A 22266-nucleotide genomic window follows, 5' to 3' on the forward strand; every position below is an offset into this window, starting at 1 on the left:
ATGTAGACCTAGGCCTTTTTCTTAGGGCAGTGGACGGGTTAAGGGTTTGGGGGGAAGATTGGGGAATTCTCCCCTTCCTACTCCCCACTGGTGCTGTCACCCAGATGCATGGCTGGGCCAGAATGAGTGCAGGCTGTGAGCAGGAGGTTTGCCCTGGTAAACGTCTGGGAGTTGTAGAAGGGGATGGATGGATGTGTCTCACTAACACACAGGACGTCTATTCATTCGTTGTTTTTCCTCATTGCACTCCCCTTCCCTTGGACTTAGAACAAAGCCCTTGCTGGCTGGTTGCCTGTGGTGAATTAGGAGCTGTCATAGGTTGTGTAAACCCCACAAGTTCTTAGAAAATTCTGTTGATGTGACTCTTGTGATGTTCTTGCAATTAAGTTTGTAAAATGAATTAGACTAAGCTACTGCTTTTTGGCTATTTTTGTATTTTCCAACTTTAGGATCATGGCTTAGGACAGGGTTCCCCAACTGGGGGCCGGTGGTTTTATTTGGCCCCCAAGTTTTCTGATAAAAAAAACATAAATATTATATATCTGTTCCCAAGTATTCCTACGCATAATAGTGAGATATACAGTGGGGGAAAAAAGTATTTAGTCAGCCACCAATTGTGCAAGTTCTCCCACTTAAAAAGATGAGAGAGGCCTGTAATTTTCATCATAGGTACACGTCAACTATGACAGACAAAATGATAATTTTTTTCTCCAGAAAATCACATTGTAGGATTTTTAATGAATTTATTTATTTGCAAATTATGGTGGAAAATAAGTATTTGGTCAATAACAAAAGTTTCTCAATAGTTTGTTATATACCCTTTGTTGGCAATGACACAGGTCAAACGTTTTCTGTAAGTCTTCACAAGGTTTTCACACACTGTTGCTGGTATTTTGGCCCATTCCTACATGCAGATCTCCTCTAGAGCAGTGATGTTTTGGGGCAGTCGCTGGGCAACACAGACTTTCAACCCCCTCAAAAGATTTTCTATGGGGTTGAGATCTGGAGACTGGCTAGGCCACTCCAGGACCTTGAAATGCTTCTTACGAAGCCACTCCTTCGTTGCCCGGGCGGTGTGTTTGGGATCATTGTCATGCTGAAAGACCCAGCCACGTTTAATCTTCAATGCCCTTGCTGATGGAAGGAGGTTTTCACTCAAAATCTCACGATACATGGCCCCATTCATTCTTTCCTTTACACGGATCAGTCGTCCTGGTCCCTTTGCAGAAAAACAGCCCCAAAGCATGATGTTTCCACCCCCATGCTTCACAGTAGGTATGGTGTTCTTTGGATGCAACTCAGCATTCTTTGTCCTCCAAACACGACGAGTTGAGTTTTTACCAAAAAGTTATATTTTTGGTTTCATCTGACCATATGACATTCTCCCAATCCTCTTCTGGATCATCCAAATGCACTCTAGCAAACTTCAGACGGGCCTGGACATGTACTGGCTTAAGCAGGGGGACACGTCTGGCACTGCAGGATTTGAGTCTCTGGCGGCGTAGTGTGTTACTGATGGTAGGCTTTGTTACTTTGGTCCCAGCTCTCTGCAGGTCATTCACTAGGTCCCCCCATGTGGTTCTGGGATTTTTGCTCACCGTTCTTGTAATCATTTTGACCCCACGGGGTGAGATCTTGCGTGGAGCCCCAGATCGAGGGAGATTATCAGTGGTCTTGTATGTCTTCCATTTCCTAATAATTGCTCCCACAGTTGATTTCTTCAAACCAAGCTGCTTACCTATTGCAGATTCAGTCTTCCCAGCCTGGTGCAGGTCTACAATTTTGTTTCTGGTGTCCTTTGACAGCTCTTTGGTCTTGGCCATAGTGGAGTTTGGAGTGTGACTGTTTGAGGTTGTGGACAGGTGTCTTTTATACTGATAACAAGTTCAAACAGGTGCCATTAATACAGGTAACGAGTGGAGGACAGAGGAGCCTCTTAAAGAAGAAGTTACAGGTCTGTGAGAGCCAGAAATCTTGCTTGTTTGTAGGTGATCAAATACTTATTTTCCACCATAATTTGCAAATAAATTCATAAAAAATCCTACAATGAGATTTTCTGGAGAAAAAAAATCTCAATTTGTCTGTCATAGTTGACGTGTACCTATGATGAAAATTACAGGCCTCTCTCATCTTTGTAAGTGGGAGAACTTGCACAATTGGTGGCTGACTAAATACTTTTTTTCCCCACTGTATGTGTTTTTGTAAAAAAATATATATAGTTGGACATAAAAGACTGTAAAAACACCAGGAAATCAGCTCCAAGTGATTTTAATTTTGGAAATCTGTTCCCAAGTATTCCCACGCATAATAAAGAGACATACACAAGATGGCCAAAGGTATATGGACAACCCTTCAAATTAGTGGATTCGGCTATTTCAGCCACACCCGTTGCTGACAGGTGTATAAAATCAAGCACACAGCCATGCAATCTCCATAGACAAACATTGGCAGTAGAATGGCCCGTACTGAAGAGCTCAGTGACATTCAACGTGGCACCATCATAGGATGCCACCTTTCCAGCAAGTCAGTTTGTCAAATTTCTGCCATGCTAGAGCTGCCCCGGTCAACTGTAAGTGCTGTTATTGTGAAGTGGAAATCTAGGAGCAACAACGGCTCAGCCGCAAAGTGGTAGGCCACACAAGCTCACAGAACGGGACCACCAAGTGGTGAAAATCGTCTGTCCTCGGTTGCAACACTCACTACCAAGTTCCAAACTGCCTCTGGAAGCAACCCATTACAATAACTGTTCATCGGGAGCTTCATGAAATGGTTTTCCATGGCCGAGCAGCCGCACACAAGCCTAAGATCACCATGCGCAATGCCAAGCGTAGGCTGGAGTGGTGTAAAGCTTGCTGCCATTGGACTCTGGAGCAGTGGAAACACGTTCTCTGGAGTGATGAATCCCGCTTCTGGCAGTCCGACGGACGAATCTGGGTTTGGCAGATGCCAGGAAAACGCTACCTGCCCCAACTGTAAAGTTTGGTGGAGGAGGAATAATGGTCTGGGGCTGTTTTTCATGGTTCGGGATAGGCCCCTTAGTTCCAGTGAAGGGAAATATTAATGCTACAGCATACCATGACATTCTAGACGATTCTGTGCTTCTAACTGTGTGTCAACAGTTTGGGGAAGGCCCTTTCCTGTTTCAGCATGACAATGCCGCCGTGCACAAAGCGAGGTCCATACAGAAATGGTTTGTCGAGATCGTTGTGGAAGAACTTGACTGGCCTGCACAGAGCCCTGACATCAACCCCATCGAACACCTTTGGGATGAATTGGAACGCTGACTGCGAGCCAGGCCTTAAACGCCCAACATCAGTGCCCAACCTCACTAATGCTCTTGTGGCTGAATGGAAGCAAGTCCCCGCAGCAATGTTCCAACATCTAGTGGAAAGCCTTCCCAGAAGAGTGGAGGCTGTTATAGCAGCAAAGTGGGGACCAACTCCATATTATTGCCCATGATTTTGGAATGAGATTTGTCCACATACTTTTGGCCATGTAGTGTATGTGATCTTAAACAAATAATTATAATTTATTCTAATTTATTGTATTTATATAGCACTTTTCTACCAACTGAGGTACTCAGAGAGTCAGGACACCTGTTTTAACGTCCCATTCGAAAGACGGCACCCTACGCAGGACAATGTTCCCAAATGTAATCAAGGTTTTAAATTATGTTTAGTATTTTAGTCAAATATGATATATGTTTAGGCTTCTTGCAGTCAATTTGCAGTCTAAATATATATTTGTTTTATTATGTTCCAGCCATCTGCTCAAGAAAAAATTGGCCTGCAGCTGAATATAGTTGATGATCCCTGGACTAGGAAATGCCACTATGACTGTATCTCCAGCTAGGTCAGTGTGGACCGGAGTGTACAGTAGGAGAAATAGTTTAGTGTATTTCTATAATGTGCTAAAAAGACAATAGCAACACCTCCCTTCAGTTGCTGATTCAGATTAAAACGGTTACCTTCTCGAAGGTACCAGGGTGGCCTTAACTTTTATGGTGTGGCGCACGTGTGTGTGTGTGTGTTCCACATGTGTGTGTGTGTTCCACGTGTGTGTGTGTGTGTTACACGCGTGTGTGTTGTGCACGTTGCACACATACAGTATCTCACAAAATTGAGTACACCCCTCACATTTTTGTAAATATTTGAGTATATCTTTTCATGTGACAACACTGAAGAAATGACACTTTGCTACAATGTAAAGTAGTGAGTGTACAGCTAGTATAGCAGTGTAAATTTGCTGTCCCCTCAAAATAACTCAACACACAGCCATTAATGTCTAAACTGCTGGCAACAAAAGTGAGTACACCCCTAAGTGAAAATGTACAAATTGGGCCCAATTAGCCATTTTCCCTCCCGGTGTCATGTGACTCGTTAGTGTTACAAGGTCTCAGGTGTGAATGGGGAGCAGGTGTGTTCAATTTGGTGTCATCGCTCTCACATTCCCTCATACTGGTCACTGGAAGTTCAACATGGCACCTCATGGCAAAGAACTCTCTGAGGATCTGAAAAAAGGAATTGTTGCTCTACATAAAGATGGGCTATAAGAAGATTGCCAAGACCCTGAAACTGAGCTGCAGCACGGTGGCCAAGACCATACAGCGGTTTAACAGGACAGGTTCCACTCAGAACAGGCCTCGCCATGGTTGACCAAAGAAGTTGAGTGCACATGCTCAGCGTCATATCCAGAGGTTGTTTTAGGGAAATAGACGTATGAGTGCTGCCAGCATTGCTGCAGAGGTTGAAGGGGTGGGGGGTCAGCCTGTCAGTGCTCAGACCATACGCTGCACACTGCATCAAATTGGTCTGCGTGGCTGTCGTCCCAGAAGTAAGCCTCTTCTAAAGATGATGCACAAGAAAGCCCGCAAACAGTTTGCTGAAGACAAGCAGACTAAGGACATGGATTACTGGAACCATGTCCAGTGGTCTGATGAGACCAAGATAAACTTATTTGGTTCAGATGGTGTCAAGCGTGTGTGGCGGCAACCAGGTGAGGAGTATAAAGACAAGTGTGTCTTGCCTACAGTCAAGCATGGTGGTGGGAGTGTCATGGTCTGGGGCTGCATGAGTGCTGCCGGCACTGGGGAGCTACAATTCATTGAGGGAACCATGAATGCCAACATGTACTGTGACATACTGAAGCAGAGCATGATCCCCTCCCTTTGGAGACTGGGCCGCAGGGCAGTATTCCAACATGATAACGACCCCAAACACACCTCCAAGATGACCACTGCCTTGCTAAAGAAGCTGAGGGTAAAGGTGATGGACTGGCCAAGCATGTCTCCAGACCTAAACCCTATTGAGCATCTGTGGGGCATCCTCAAACGGAAGGTTGAGGAGTGCAAGGTCTCTAACATCCACCAGCTCCGTGATGTCGTCATGGAGAAGTGGAAGAGGACTCCAGTGGCAACCTGTGAAGCTCTGGTGAACTCCATGCCCAAGAGGGTTAAGGCAGTGCTGGAAAATGATGGTGGCCACACAAAATATTGACACTTTGGGCCCAATTTGGACATTTTCACTTAGGGGTGTACTCACTTTTGTTGCCAGCGGTTTAGATATGAATGGCTGTGTGTTGAGTTATTTTGAGGGGACAGCAAATGTACACTGTTATACAAGCTGTACACTCACTACTTTACATTGTAGCAAAGTGTCATTTCTTCAGTGTTGTCACATGAAAAGATATACTCAAATATTTACAAAAATGTGAGGGGTGTACTCACTTTTGTGAGATACTGTATGTGTGTGTGTTTGGTTCTTACAGGAAACAGGCTCTGTGGTTAGTCCCCAGAGATCCTAACGGGTAAACACACAGTTGAACAGGGAAAGCTTTGTGTGTGTTGCCTGTTTTACTCCTACAGCCCTGTCTGCACAGCAGGGTAGATTGGGATCTGGCTGTACAAATGTGTGAGAGGCACTTTAATAGCTACAGTCAGTCACACTGCTGAAAGTTCTCATTGGGCATTGTTTTTGTCAGCAATAAAACTAATGTAAGTGTATTGAGCTTAGCTTAAATAAGGACATTGCAACTGTGCTGAAAAGTAAAGCTGCTACTAAAGATGCTACATTTCTACAGTACATAATGCTTGTGAAAGCTGAGCTCATGCTGTTTGAGGGCTGGAGCTTCTACTAGGGGTTTTACGGTAAAGTGTGCCATCTGATTCTAAATATTCCATTGGGACAGAGGAGGCTTGCCTTCACAGCACAACAGCCCACTCTCTGGGAGAGTAGAGAAGAGAGAGCAGATCACATCCCACTAACACAGCAGACTGATCTCATCTGAGCTAGAGGATACAGCCGCTTCCTAAAGCTTTTTCTTAAACGACATGATTCTTTATCTGTTTTATACAATGCTTTTGAAGAATTGGATTTTAAACGGTGTGAGAACTTGAGTAGTACCAGGGCAGGTTGCCATGGCAAATGGAATACGGTCTATTTTTGCTGTTAGTCCTCTGTACCATATGAGCTCACAAGCAGGACCCTCGGAAAACTGCAAATTCTGGCTGCTGGATTTGGGTATGTAACGTTACTATATAGAACCTATATAGAACCAGTCCTTTAAGTGTTCCAGTCATTTTAACAGTATAGAACAGGCTCCAACTATGTAATGGATTGTTATTGTTGTGATCATTGATATAATCAAGTAAAACATTGAATTATTGTTTACATTATTTTGCATCATACCTTTAGGGCATTACAATGTTGTTTTCTGTTGATTTTTCACAGCCTACTGTAGAGGACATATCAAGAATAACGTCTGTATTGTATGTGAGAGTCTGGGGGATAAGTACAGTAGCCTATTATATTGATTGAATGGCTGTTATGAAGTGGATTATATGGGTGCATTAAAATGATTGAAATACCGTATTAAAGCTGGCAAGCTTTGGACTAGATTAAGCACATCTGAGTCACATGTGGGACAGACATACCGAGAGACAGGCAGGAAGGCATGCAGGCTGGCTGGCTGACTGATTGACTGAATCAGCCATGTTACTACCTGTTGACAGAACAAACAGTCTATACAGCTGTAGTAACTCTGTTTGTTCGTGGTGCATCACGCCCACCCCATCGCTGTCCAAACCCTATCCTCCTCCTCACCCATTCACCAGTATCCAAGAGTTAGCCAGCTTACTTTCCTGAATCATCTTAAACAACTCCATAGTCCCTCTCAATCAGAATGATTTTTGGCTCCCAGGTGTCTTTTATACAGGTAACGAGCTGAGATTAGGAGCACACTCTTAAAGGGAGTGCTCCTAATCTCAGCTTGTTACCTGTATGAAAAACACCTGTCCACAGAAGCAATCAATCAATCAGATTCCAAACTCTCCACCATGGCCAAGACCAAAGAGCTCTCCAAGGATGTCCGGGACACGATTGTAGACCTACACAAGGCTGGCATGGGCTACAAGACCATCGCCAAGCAGCTTGGTGAGAAGGTGACAACAGTTGGTGCGATTATTCGCAAATGGAAGAAACACAAAAAAACGGTCAATCTCCCTCGGCCTGGGGCTCCATGCAAGATCTCACCTCGTGGAGTTGCAATGATCATGAGAACGGAGGATCTTGTCAATGATCTCTAGGCAGCTGGGACCATAGTCACCAAGAAAACAATTGGTAACACACTACGCCGTGAAGGACTGAAATCCTGCAGCGTCCGCAAGGTCCCCCTGCTCAAGAAAGCACATATACAGGGCCGTCTGAAGTTTGCCAATGAACATCTGAATGATTCAGAGGAGAACTGGGTGAAAGTGTTGTGGTCAGATGAGACCAAAATCGAGCTCTTTGGCATCAACTCAACTCGCCGTGTTTGGAGGAGGAGGAATGCTGCCTCTGACCCCAAGAACACCACCCCCACCGTCAAACATGGAGGTGGAAACATTATGCTTTTGGGGTGTTTTTCTGCTAAGGGGACAGGACAACTTCACCGCATCAAAGGGACGATGGACGGGGCCATGTACCGTCAAATCTTGGGTGAGAACCTCCTTCCCTCAGCCAGGGCATTGAAAATGGGTCGTGGATGGGTATTCCAGCATGACAATGACCCAAAACACACGGCCAAGGCAACAAAGGAGTGGCTCAAGAAGAAGCACATTAAGGTCCTGGAGTGGCCTAGCCAGTCTCCAGACCTTAATCCCATAGAAAATCTGTGGAGGAAGCTGAAGGTTCGAGTTGCCAAACGTCAGCCTCGAAACCTTAATGACTTGGAGAAGATCTGCAAAGAGGAGTGGGACAAAATCCCTCCTGAGATGTGTGCAAACCTGGTGGCCAACTACAAGAAGCGTCTGACCTCTGTGATTGCCAACAAGGGTTTTGCCACCAAGTACTAAGTCATGTTTTGCAGAGGGGTCAAATACTTATTTCCCTCATTAAAATGCAAATCAATTGATAACATTTTTGACATGCGTTTTTCTGGATTTTTGTTTTTGTTATTCTGTCTCTCACTGTTCAAATAAACCTACCATTAAAATTATAGACTGATCATTTCTTTGTCAGTGGGCAAACATACAAAATCAGCAGGGGATCAAATACTTTTTTCCCTCACTGTACATCTGAATATGTATTCATGTTAGCCGGCTGATTGATCTTTGCTTTGTGATGATCCACCTCCGCTAGTGATATTCTTGTTATTGTAGACATGTGGAGAACAGACAGACACACACAGTATCACCCGCTGCATATCACAGTCCATCATACAGCTGGCTTGGCCTGTGTGCCCTCCTGTCCTGTGTCTGATGAGCTTTGGTAGGTTTTCCAGGAAGTGGGCCAGACATCTTAATCCAATTGTGACAGAGGACAGTGAGCCACCATTCTCTGATTGGCTTGGACTGTGCCACACGTCTCCTCACTAGGGCTGGCACAATTACCGTATAACCGTGTAATTGACGGTTATGGATGAAGACCGTTGTGAGAATCAAATAACCGTCTTAACTGTTTCAAAGAAATTATGAGTTTTTTGGTTTTGTTGAACGAACACGGGAGAGAGACGGGACGGCCGGGCATTCTTGTGGTTGAGTCCGTTTCCACGGTAACATGGACAATTAACAACATTATGAAACTTTGTTGCTCCTTGCTGATGTTCAAGCAAGGTGTTGTAGCTAACATTGAAATAGAATGAATAAAACATGCTTGGAACCTCTAACCCTGGCAATTTGACTGGCAAACGCATGGGTACACTCGCAATGGCTGCCTGGTATTGTGATGCATTAATTTCCATGATAATGTAGAATATTCATTAATGATGTGGCTCATGCAATGGAATGTATTTTTTGTAATGTCAGTTGAGTTGAATCAACAAATCACAGCACATATTGATGGGACACTTTCTGCTTTTACTTCCTGCTTTTACTTCCTGCTTTGCTCCTATACAGTGGGGGAAAAAAGTATTTAGTCAGCCACCAATTGTGCATGTTCTCCCACTTAAAAAGATGAGAGAGGCCTGTAATTTTCATCATAGGTACACGTCAACTATGACAGACGAAATGAGATTTTTTTTCTCCAGAAAATCACATTGTAGGAATTTATTTGCAAATGATGGTGGAAAATAAGTATTTGGTCAATAACAAAAGTTTCTCAATACTTTGTTATATACTCTTTGTTGGCAATGACACAGGTCAAACGTTTTCTGTAAGTCTTCACAAGGTTTTCACACACTGTTGCTGGTATTTTGGCCCATTCCTCCATGCAGATCTCCTCTAGAGCAGTGATGTTTTGGGGCTGTCGCTGGGCAACACGGACTTTCAACTCCCTCCAAAGATTTTCTATGGGGTTGAGATCTGGAGACTGGCTAGGCCACTCCAGGACCTTGAAATGATTCTTACGAAGCCACTCCTTCGTTGCCCGGGCGGTGTGTTTGGGATCATTGTCATGCTGAAAGACCCGGCCACGTTTCATCTTCAATGCCCTTGCTGATGGAAGGAGGTTTTCACTGTAAATCTCACGATACATGGCCCCATTCATTCTTTCCTTTACACGGATCAGTCGTCCTGGTCCCTTTGCAGAAAAACAGCCCCAAAGCATGATGTTTCCACCCCCATGCTTCACAGTAGGTAGTGTGTTCTTTGGATGCAACTCAGCATTCTTTGTCCTCCAAACACGACGAGTTGAGTTTTTACCAAAAAGTTATATTTTTGGTTTCATCTGACCATATGACATTCTCCCAATCCTCTTCTGGATCATCCAAATGCACTCTAGCAAACTTCAGACGGGCCTGGACATGTACTGGCTTAAGCAGGGGGACACGTCTGGCACTGCAGGATTTGAGTCCCTGGCGGCGTAGTGTGTTACTGATGGTAGGCTTTGTTACTTTGGTCCCAGCTCTCTGCAGGTCATTCACTAGGTCCCCCCGTGTGGTTCTGGGATTTTTGCTCACCGTTCTTGTGATCATTTTGACCCCACGGGGTGAGATCTTGCGTGGAGCCCCAGATCGAGGGAGATTATCAGTGGTCTTGTATGTCTTCCATTTCCTAATAATTGCTCCCACAGTTGATTTCTTCAAACCTATTGCAGATTCAGTCTTCCCAGCCTGGTGCAGGTCTACAATTTTGTTTCTGGTGTCCTTTGACAGCTCTTTGGTCTTGGCCATAGTGGAGTTTGGAGTGTGACTGTTTGAGATTGTGGACAGGTGTCTTTTATACTGATAACAAGTTCAAACAGGTGCCATTAATACAGGTAACGAGTGGAGGACAGAGGAGCCTCTTAAAGAAGAAGTTACAGGTCTGTGAGAGCCAGAAATCTTGCTTGTTTGTAGGTGACCAAATACTTATTTTCCACCATAATTTGCAAATAAATTCATAAAAAATCCTACAATGTGATTTTCTAGATTTTTTTTCCTCAATTTGTCTGTCATAGTTAACGTGTACCTATGATGAAAATTACAGGCCTCTCTCATCTTTTTAAGTGGGAGAACTTGCTCAATTGGTGGCTGACTAAATACTTTTTTTCCCCACTGTAGGTACACTTGCAATGGCCGCCAGTCCAGCCATTATGCCATCATTGACTTGATTGGGGACGCATGTTCTATTTATATGGCAGCACATGCAGCCAGGAGCGGAGGAGAGGAGAAAAAAATGTGTCTTCAACAATAAATAATAATATATATATATTATTAATGTTTTGCTATTTTAACGGTTATTAAGGTGACTGCGGTCATTTGGCTGGCCAATAACCGTCATCCAAAATTCCTTGACAGCCCTACTCCTCACCCCATTCTGTCTGATACTATACTGCTGATAGTGACCTGAAATGTACTAGACAGACAGGGATACCATATTTACATGTGTTTGAACGTACTGTATGTGTCATGCCAGGACCTATTGTGTCTCCTAATCCCTAGGCTTTAGCTCAGCGGGCTCACATAGTCACAGCAGACCCGGGTTTGAACCTGTTATTGTGTCTCTGTTTCCTTGAATGTTTGGGACAGATGGCTGTAGTGAGCTCAGTGACTGAAAGACCCCCTGGCGGGAGAACGGAGTGAGGTCACTGCATTGCTTACACTCCTACCCACTACCCAGAGACAGGGGATACATCCCAAATGGCACTCTATCCCCTACATAGTGCACTACCTGGTCAAAATAAGTGAACTAAATAGGGAAAAGGGTGCCATTTGGGACACAGAGACAATGTCTCACAGGGGGCATGTCTGTGATGTCTGGGGTTATTTTACACCCCGCTGAAGAAACAATGGACAGGAATGTGTCAAGGCTGGTGACCCTCCTTCTGTTAAATCACTGTCTACGAGGACACGCAGACCTCTCAGCCCAAATTATATCTCGCCCTAGGAGGCACCTTTCAGGGCAGCACTTCAAAGTTAGCTGGTGACGCTGCTTTGTAGCTGTGACAGGACTATAAGATCAGATAACATTATTGTCCCCGAGGGGAAATTGGTCTTGGACATCTTTGTCTAACCTAGCTCTACCACACAAAAATACATGAATACAGATACAATATTAAAAGAGAAGTTATGTTGTGTTCTTCACTGAAAATACTTTTGGTGTCCCTGTCAGCCAGGCTAGTTCTTCCTCCTTCATACAGTATATGAGACCCTGTAGCCCACTTGCTGAGGTGATTGATGGGCTGCCCCACAGCCTGTGAGAGCTCTTCAGACCTACTCTCAAATAGCACTGTTACACCAGGGGACAGGCCCCTTGCATGTCTGTGTCCTGTTTGCTCAATATGTGGAGTGGATACGCACTCATGTGTATAAGAGGCACCAGACTGAGTTTGCCCCCCTGCCACTAACCAACTGGCAGATAGGGTTTTTTAATGGAAGAGTTCAAAAGCAGTTGATGTAAGTGTAAATGTGAGAGATATACTATAACTGTATACTTTTAGCCAGCTAGATGAGACAATATGGACACTGAGTAAGTTGTTTGTGTGTCTCCTAAAATGTAATCACACTGATACTGACAGCTCTGTACAGTATTAGAGGGAAGGAAAGTTTTACTGGGCACCCTGGCATGAGTGTACTTCACTCAGGTAAGTAGAGGGAAGGTGGGCCTGTGGGGAGGGACACACTGAGCTCTGTCTCTGAGGTCTAGTAGAAGGTTTGTTCAGGTGGAGATTTGATGCCCGTTTCTATCCTCCTCTCAGAATGGAGGATGGGGCTGGGTAAGGCTGGGCTGGCCTGGAGGTGTATGTGTACCTAGTGGGCCTGGCATAGTCTTCTGTACACATCCATTACTGTAACACATGGTCCTGCTAGCCTTCTAGTGCTCCACTTGGTAGAAAATACCCTGATGCATGACTGAAACAGCCCATAATGGCACCTTCCTTTATGTCAAAAATATTGTAACACATTTGATAAATGGAGTCAGGTTTTTATGGTATGCTGCTACAAGTTATTTATAAGTCTCTTGAAAGCCCTCGGTTCTCCCCTGCAGACTCAGAAAACAATTTTAGAAAAGTACAGGGCTGTGTGAACACCTTATATTCTCAGGCTCTCTGGCTCAGACTCCCACAGCTGGGTTAGACTGAGAGTAGAGCGAACACATGCTTTATATCAGCAGCATATTACACTACAATATATAGGTCTCCTGAAGCCATCTTAACTAAGGACTGTGATCCCCCTCAACTCCCCCATCCACCCCACCCTGTGACACACATGTTCGCTGTCACGAAGGACCAACATGTGAAGTGTGTATCAGAATATACTGTAACTACATACAATAACACAATGCTATTCTTCACAGAGTGAAAAGAGGAGAGGAAGAGTTATTTCTTTTTCAATTTCACACCTTTTTTATTTTCAAATCAATTTAATGTATTTATTATCAAATGTACAGTGTCCATAAACGGGTCTTGAGGTATTGAGACATTAGTTGGAGTTGTCGGAGCAGTCAGAGAAGCGCAGGGCACCCCTTTTGCTCTTGTCACCAGCAGCCTCCTGCTTGCCGTACATTGTCTTCTCCATGGTCCTCTTATTCCCCATGCAGCTAAGGAAGGCACAAGCCGAAACGTATGTCAGTGTAGTCTATTAAAACATGTTGCTTTGAGATGAAGAACATTTTAACCTTCAATTGCAACTTCTATGGAAGTGAGTTCTGGCCCTTATCCATAGTTGCCATTATCTATTTATGGTTCCAAGCACCCTTTCATTTATTTACTAAGAGGCTAAGAGTTGAGACTGACCTGAGGAAGTCTTCCATGGCGTCGAGGCGCTGCTCCATGCCCTCCATCCTCAGCAGAACCTTCTCCTGAAGCTCCATCATCAGCAAAGCCTTGTTGCTGTCCCCTTTAGCCTGGCACTGGAGCAGTCCTCCTTTCCCTTGGCCTTGCCTTGTCCACTTCCTCTTGCTGAGCCACATGTGAACCATACAGACGACCAGAAAGGCCACCCCGAGGGCCAGGATGGTGCAACCCACGTCAGGCATGGTTATGGAGTCCAGGATAGAGGTATTGTACTCCTCCTCCGTTCTCTCCACCACCTTTCTCAGCTCGTCTGGTGTGATATCCATGCCAACTCTGGACCAGGTTGGGAGTTTGCAGTGCTGCACGCCAATGTCAGTGCACACCATCTTGAGAAGAAGTAAGGCTGGATTTGGGCTTATTTGCTCCTGGGCTCTTTGTAGGTCTAGAGAAGTGTCAGTCTGATCCAACCGTGTCTGAGGAACGAATGAAGGCTTGGGCCAGTGCAGCCTCAGATCAACCTCAGCAGTCCCATTGTGACATCATTTGAGTGCCATTTGACATCATTAGACTGTCATGATGTCACAATCCAACCCTGTCTGAGTATAAGAGCCTGAGCCAATGAAATGCAGCCCCAGACCATCTCAGCAGACATATTGTGACATCATAAAGCAGTCAAATGACAACTTGAATCATTTTGTGAAAATGGCACCCTTGCATGCACATCAAAACGATTGTAGCAAACATAGTGCCATCTGGAATGATGAATTAAAACTGTCTATTCAAACACATCTTAAAACAACATAGTATCAAATACATCTGGAACTGAAGGGAAACTCTATTCATACACTGTCTGTCATTTGGCGCGCCATCCAGGCTGACTTGTTTGCACAACATTTTGAAACAGTATGGAAGTAATTTACTGTGCTGTAGCTTTAGGAAAACAGCTGTAGAGACATGAAATCAGCCATGGCCTGGCTTGAGAACATCTCCTGAGATTGCTCTTGGCTGCTAAGAGAAACCCTTTCGACATGGCCATGGGTGTATCCTCCTTTTAGCCTGAATCTCACTCTACAAATGAAAAAGAAGTCACACACTCCTCTTTCCTTGCTGAGACCCACTCTGCCTTATGATGCACTAGTGCAGCAGCACCCTGTTCAGTCTTTGTATCAGCAAGATATGCGTGTGTGATCAGTCCATGCCAAAGGCCTGATCAGTACATGATACCCATGGGGTCAATTCAGAGCCATCACCTTCTATCCCACTCGGATTTGTATAGGAGTGTTAGAGATTTCTCTGCTCGTATGTTGTTGTTTTGAATTAATTCATTTCTCAGTGTTATAAGTTCTAAGATTCTTTAAGAGGCCTGTCGTCTTTTCTCATGGCAGCATAGGTACATGTTATTTTTACTGAGCGAGTGGTGCACTGTTGGTGAACCCTGACCCTTCCAGGATGGTCATCATACCCTGTCAGAAGCTGTTATGGTTAGATGAGATCAGTAGGAGGATCTGGTTACACAGAGTTCAGGTCACTGAGAGACAGAGCCATCCGCTGAGAACACAGAGGTCACCTCACTAGAAACTTTACTCTACTGCCACCAGTGGGCTAAGGCCCCGGCCACACAGAGACAGAAAAAACACATGGAGAATGCACTACGTATCCGTCTATTCATCAAAATGTCAGTTCGGTCATCTCCGTCACCCGTCAACAAATGAGGTGAGCCCCCATAGACAAACCTTTGGCACAACCTGTTTTTGAAGGATACAACATTTCTATGAAGCTGGGACCTGAGCAATCTATCCATCCCTCAGTTTACATCAGCAGAAGCACCCCACACAGCCTCACATTTAAACCCACAGCCTCAGCTAAGTCCTCTCCCACACCTCTCAGGGGAGATAGAACCACAGAAGAGGGAGGTGGTGGGCATGCAGCCTAAAGTAGATGCACACACACACACACACACACACACACACACACACACACAGAGAATAGCTTATGCAACTTTTATATAATGTTGTGTATGCCATGGTTTTTTAAATGAGGTTCATCCAGTTCACTTTCAAAGGAGGAATATCTATCGATAGACGCTTCAATGCTGAGGGTGGACACGCAATGTTAGGATGCGATGCTACATTCTAACCATCATGTACTAAAATGGAATGTCTGAGTATAGATAAATAAGGAATTATGCCTCCTAGGTAATGATGTACCTTGCAAAAGTGCATCTAATCTCATTGGTGTCCTCATAGCTGAATTCAGACCCATTCCCAAGATACTGTGCACTGTGCACTGTGACTGACCCCTCTCTCTCTCTCCTTCTCTCTCTCTCTCTCTCTCTCTCTCTCTCTCTCTCTCTCTCTCTTTCTCCTTCTCTTTCTCTCTCTCTCCATGTCTCTCCCCCTGCAGACACCCTGTCTGTGTCCAGTAACGATGCCATCCAGCCCGGCGCCAGCCACACCCTGGGCTTCCACAGCTCCCCGGGGCCCAAGCGACCGGGCAACACGCTGAGGAAGTGGCTGACCAGCCCTGTGAGGCGCCTGAGCAGTGGCAAGGCCGACGGACACGTCAAGAAGCTGGCCCACAAGCACAAGAAGAACCGCGACGGACGCGGAAAGAACGCAGACTCCGCCGGCTCCCAGAAAGACTCGGACGACAACGCCGCCACGCCACAGGATGAGACCATCGAGGAGGTCCGTTCGATTGGTCACCTTCACGTTTAGTTTACCTCTTCCTCTCTGTCTCTCTATCTTTATCTCTCCTTCTATCTCTCATATATCACTGCCTTTCTTTCTCTTTTACTTGATCTATTCAACACTAAATCTCTCCCTAATTTCCTTCTCTCCTTTATTTTGAGCCGATTGTGTTCTATTTTGTTGTAAACTCTGTTGTCGTTGTCCCTCTACAGAGGATGAGGAACGAGGGGCTGAGCAGTGGGACTCTGTCCAAGTCCTCCTCCTCTGGGATGCAGAGCTGTGGGGAGGAGGAGGGAGAGGAGGGGGCTGATGCTGTACCCCTGCCTCCCCCCATGGCCATCCAACAACACAGCCTGCTGCAGGCTGACTCTCAGGACGACAAGGTGAGACTCACACACTTAACAGGCCTCCATGAGGTTTAGTTAGAGTATATCAAAGAGGGGACAATCGTCTTTCCTGTAAAATATTTTGGAAAATAAAAAGAGACATTGGTAAATCAATGAATGTATTTATTTTAGACCAGTTTGTCTGAAAAGGTAGATATTTTATACCGATGCAGTTTAGCTTCATTCACTCATCATCACATACCAGTTATGGTAACTAGAGCGATAGGCATTTCTTTGACACTAATATAATTGTTTTCTCTTCTTTTCTTAACTTTGTTTTTAACTTTACCAGCATTATGTTGATTTTTGTTCTGCCTCTGTTTTGTCTCAGTTCCCGTACCTTTCCATGTAACTGCCTACGCTCTAGTCACACTCCCCCAACCAACCAACCCTGTCTTTATTTTAGTTCCCAGCCGTCCATCCTCAGTCATGCTATCTCCTCACCCTCGCTGCCCTATGTTTTTCTATGACTATTGTTGCAGATGTGACGAATACTCCATTTGCTGTAGTTAGTGAAGTTTGACTAGAACTGACTGACTACCCCTTTAAAGACCTGGCCTTGTTTAGTTTAGCCTGTTGCTATCGTTTTGCCAGACTAGCTGTGCTTGTGACTGGCCTGTTTCCCGGGTTACCCCTGTTGTAATGGAGTATTTAACAGCACATGTACATTGTTCAGTCATGTGCTCCACTGTGGTGCAAGTGCTCAGAACCTCGCTCCAACCAACCCCAACCCCTGCCTCGTCCCCTGTATCCTCCATGCTAGCCTGGCCCCCACTAGGCCCCTATTTGGCCCTGATTAGGGAGACCACACCCATTCCTTATGGCGACATTTGGAATGTCGGGCGGGGTCAAAACACGTCAATGGTGAGCTTCTCTAAGAAATGAATGTATGATGCGGTGATGTCATCATGTACTGTAATATGTGTAATATGTAGAAAACTATTGAATACAGTGACAAATACTTTCCAGAACATATTAATCAAATGTAGAGTGGAAACATTAAACCACATCCACCCCCATCTCTCTCTCTCTCTCTCTCTCTCTCTCTCTCTCTCTCTCTCTCTCTCTCTCTCTCTCTCTCTCTCTCTCTGTCTCTCTGTGTCTGTCTGTCTGTCTCTCTCCCTCCCAGGCGGCCTCTCGTCTATCGGGCCGACCCAGTAGTTCAGAGACACCCAGTGCGGCTGAGCTGGTCAGTGCCATCGAGGAGCTGGTCAAGAGTAAGATGGTAAGTCCCAGCCATCCATCTGTCTACCACAGTGCTGTCAGTTACGCACGCACACACACACACACTGCCAGCTCAGCTCAGGCCAGTCTGGTGCCAGGGTGGATGTGACGTGTAATGGTGCCATGGCCATGGCCATGGCCCACCAGTCATCTGTGAACCATTTGAGTCACCACACCAACTGACTGCTTCTCTACATAAGACCTGGCACAACACTTTAATGCTCCATTACTTTGTCACACCATCATAGCAGCAACACCACTGCTCTCTCTGCTAGCACAGTGATTGAATGGAGCTCAGCTTACTCACTGCATTTGCACAATGAATATACACTAAGTGCTCTCTCTCTCTCTCTCTCTCTCTCTCTCTCTCTCTCTCTCTCTCTCTCTCTCTCTCTCTCTCTCTCTCTCTCTCTCTCTCTCTCTCTCTCTCTCTCTCTCTCTCTCTCTCTCTCTCTCTCTCTCTCTCAGTCCCTGGAGGACCGTCCCAGCTCTCTCTCTGTGGAACAAGGGGACAGCAGCAGCCCCTCCCTCAATCCCTCCGACAACTCCCTCCTGTCCTCCTCGTCCCCCATCGATGAGATGGAAGAGCGCAAGTCGGGTTTCCTCAAGAGACGCCAGTGAGTTCAGTTTCACTCCGCAACATCTCATACATAGAAATAGAAAGACTAGAAGGGTTGCCCTCCTTCAAGCTAATGAGGCCGTAATGGGTGGACCGGTGATGGGCCCTTTCTAGTCATTCTATTTCTATGGTCTCATAGCCTAGAATATGCCCTGAGCCATCAGATAAAACTGTCCTGTGGTGGTCTAGCTAATGCAATCCTCTCACTGTTTACTTCACCTCTCTCCCCTACAGCTATGTGTTACTGGAGCTGGTGGAGACAGAGAGGGACTATGTGAGAGACCTGGGTTCAGTGGTGGAGGTGAGAACACAATCTTTCTTACTTTAGGCCCATAATCAATGACTCACTCCTCTCCATCACACTCTGTTCACGTTCTAGACTTGGTCAAAGTGCTACTGTAGGTCCCGTCCACAAAACAATTCCTAATCCTTACGACCCCTAGGCTCTCCATATGAATCTAAATTAACTGAATAGGTATAAGAAAAATGGAACAGCTCCACCTTGCCCTCTGAACATAGTGCGTATAACTATCAAATCCTAGCAGATCACCACAAGTGGCCTAAGGGGTTGTTTGTGGACAGGGCTATGGAATAGTATTGGCTGTCCTGTGGTCACCTGAAAGTCTTATCTCCCCTTCAGGGCTACATCAGCAAAATGAAGGAGGACGGCGTGCCAGACGACATGAGGGGAAAAGACAAGATAGTCTTTGGGAATATCCACCAGATCTACGACTGGCACCGAGAGTAAGACGAGAATAGTACCTACCTACAGGACTAGCGTTATTATTAGTTTGACTTTTATATTAGTATACAGTGGGGGAAAAAAGTATTTAGTCAGCCACCAATTGTGCATGTTCTCCCACTTAAAAATATGAGAGAGGCCTGTAATTTCCATCATAGGTACACGTCAACTATGACAGACAAATTGAGATTTTTTTCTCCAGAAAATCACATTGTAGGATTTTTAATGAATTTATTTGCAAATTATGGTGGAAAATAAGTATTTGGTCACCTACAAACAAGCAAGATTTCTGGCTCTCACAGACCTGTAACTTCTTCTTTAAGAGGCTCCTCTGTCCTCCACTCGTTACCTGTATTAATGGCACCTGTTTGAACTTGTTATCAGTATAAAAGACACCTGTCCACAACCTCAAACAGTCACACTCCAAACTCCACTATGGCCAAGACCAAAGAGCTGTCAAAGGACACCAGAAACAAAATTGTAGACCTGCACCAGGCTGGGAAGACTGAATCTGCAATAGGTAAGCAGCTTGGTTTGAAGAAATCAACTGTGGGAGCAATTATTAGGAAATGGAAGACATACAAGACCACTGATAATCTCCCTCGATCTGGGGCTCCACGCAAGATCTCACCCCGTGGGGTCAAAATGATCACAAGAACGGTGAGCAAAAATCCCAGAACCACACAGGGGGACCTAGTGAATGACCTGCAGAGAGCTGGGACCAAAGTAACAAAGCCTACCATCAGTAACACACTACGCCGCCAGGGACTCAAATTCTGCAGTGCCAGACGTGTCCCCCTGCTTAAGCCAGTACATGTCCAGGCCCGTCTGAAGTTTGCTAGAGTGCATTTGGATGATCCAGAAGAGGATTGGGAGAATGTCATATGGTCAGATGAAACCAAAATATAACTTTTTGGTAAAAACTCAACTTGTCGTGTTTGGAGGACAAAGAATGCTGAGTAGCATCCAAAGAACACCATACCTACTGTGAAGCATGGGGGTGGAAACATCATGCTTTGGGGCTGTTTTTCTGCAAAGGGACCAGGACGACTGATCCGTGTAAAGGAAAGAATGAATGGGGCCATGTATCGTGAGATTTTGAGTGAAAACCTCCTTCCATCAGCAAGGGCATTGAAGATGAAACGTGGCTGGGTCTTTCAGCATGACAATGATCCCAAACACACCGCCCGGGCAACGAAGGAGTGGCTTCGTAAGAAGCATTTCAAGGTCCTGCAGTGGCCTAGCCAGTCTCCAGATCTCAACTCCATAGAAAATCTTTGGAGGGAGTTGAAAGTCTGTGTTGCCCAGCGACAGCCCCAAAACATCACTGCTCTAGAGGAGATCTGCATGGAGGAATGGGCCAAAATACATTTACATTACATTTACATTTTAGTCATTTAGCAGACGCTCTTATCCAGAGCGACTTACAGTTAGCACATACATTATTTTTATCGAACCCACAACCCTGGCGTTGCAAACGCCATGCTCCAGCAACAGTGTGTGAAAACCTTGTGAAGACTTACAGAAAACGTTTGACCTGTGTCATTGCCAACAAAGGGTATATAACAAAGTATTGAGAAACTTTTGTTATTGACCAAATACTTATTTTCCACCATAATTTGCAAATAAATTCATTAAAAATCCTACAATGTGATTTTCTGGATTTTTTTTTCTCATTTTGTCTGTCATAGTTGACGTGTACCTATGATGAAAATTACAGGCCTCTCTCATCTTTTTAAGTGGGAGAACTTGCACAATTGGTGGCTGACTAAATGTAAAATATCCCACAGCATTGATTTCTTTCACTTTTCTCACAATACTCTTCTCTGATTGGCCACAGCTTCTTCCTGGGAGAGCTAGAGAAGTGTCTGGAGGATCCTGATAGGCTGGCTCCCCTGTTCGTCAAACAAGTAAGAGAGATTTGATGATTTTCATTGGCCAAAATATACTATCAGTAGTGGATGTCACTGTGCTGTGCATCATAACAAGGTTAGTGCTATCCGAGATCCTTGGGACGTCCCTACCCTAAACCCTAACCTTAACCCCTAACCTTAACCCCTAAACTTAACCTTAACCTTAACCCTTACCTTAACCATTTTAAATTTAAATTGAATGGGGTAGGGACGTCCCAAGGATCCCAGATAGCAAGGACCATAATACAATTTCCTCACCATTTCCCTTGTTTTGTTTCCTTGTTTTCCTGCTAGGAGCGACGGTTACACATGTACATCGTGTACTGTCAGAACAAGCCCAAATCAGAGCACATCGTGTCTGAGTACATAGACACTTACTTTGAGGTAAGAATACACACACTCACTCCACCCCACACATATCCCACAAGTGGGTTTATTCCAGTCTCTCGAACGGAGCACATACGCATCATAAGAGCCTCATTGTTTCCTGTTCTCATACCTTGTGTTATATTTTTACGCAGTCTGTTTTTTTACTGTGTACAAATAAACCTAATGTGCTCCCTGTGGATTTTAGGAGCTCAAGCAGCATCTGGGCCACAGACTCCAGATCACTGATCTTCTCATTAAGCCTGTGCAGCGCATCATGAAGTACCAGCTCCTACTGAAGGATTTACTTAAGTTCTCCAAAAAGGCTGCAGTAGATACTACTGAGCTGGAAGTAAGAACTACAATCTGGGTTTGATTTGATGACCTTCCACCTCTAATAGCATGGACTAGCATTAATATTGCTATGATTTTGTTTTTATCTCAAAGTTATACTTGTTAAAAAGCTGCTATTATGTTTTCTTTCCCTCTAAAATTGTGTTTTCTTTCTTCTCTGTTCCCCCCAGAAAGCGGTGGAGGTCATGTGTGTTGTGCCTAAAAGATGCAACGACATGATGAACGTTGGGCGTCTCCAAGGCTTTGACGTAAGACTCTCGTGCTGTCTTCTTCAGGGAATAGAGAATGTAGTCTTTCAGTCCTATCTGGCTCAGTATAGAAGGTCATAGCTTACTTGAATTTGA

The 22266-nt window shown here is 45.0% G+C and overlaps 1 protein-coding gene across 1 annotated transcript in view; it reads left to right on the forward strand.

Annotated features, from left to right (window-relative positions):
• The window catches only part of LOC311108259 (triple functional domain protein-like), a gene marked incomplete at its 5' end in the record, with an annotated part of 108054 nt that overhangs the window by 75929 nt on the left and 9859 nt on the right, over positions 1–22266 (forward strand). The window contains 10 exons of the mRNA XM_084150881.1: positions 16032–16315; positions 16531–16701; positions 17834–17929; positions 18397–18545; positions 18782–18848; positions 19188–19291; positions 21130–21199; positions 21497–21586; positions 21777–21920; positions 22093–22170. Of these exons, the coding sequence (XP_084007007.1) occupies positions 16032–16315; positions 16531–16701; positions 17834–17929; positions 18397–18545; positions 18782–18848; positions 19188–19291; positions 21130–21199; positions 21497–21586; positions 21777–21920; positions 22093–22170 (1253 nt within the window). The remainder of the gene's footprint in view (positions 1–16031; positions 16316–16530; positions 16702–17833; positions 17930–18396; positions 18546–18781; positions 18849–19187; positions 19292–21129; positions 21200–21496; positions 21587–21776; positions 21921–22092; positions 22171–22266) is intronic.

The sequence above is a fragment of the Coregonus lavaretus genome, assembly GCF_964263955.1.
Source record: "Coregonus lavaretus genome assembly, chromosome: 3".
NCBI lineage: Eukaryota > Metazoa > Chordata > Actinopteri > Salmoniformes > Salmonidae > Coregonus > Coregonus lavaretus.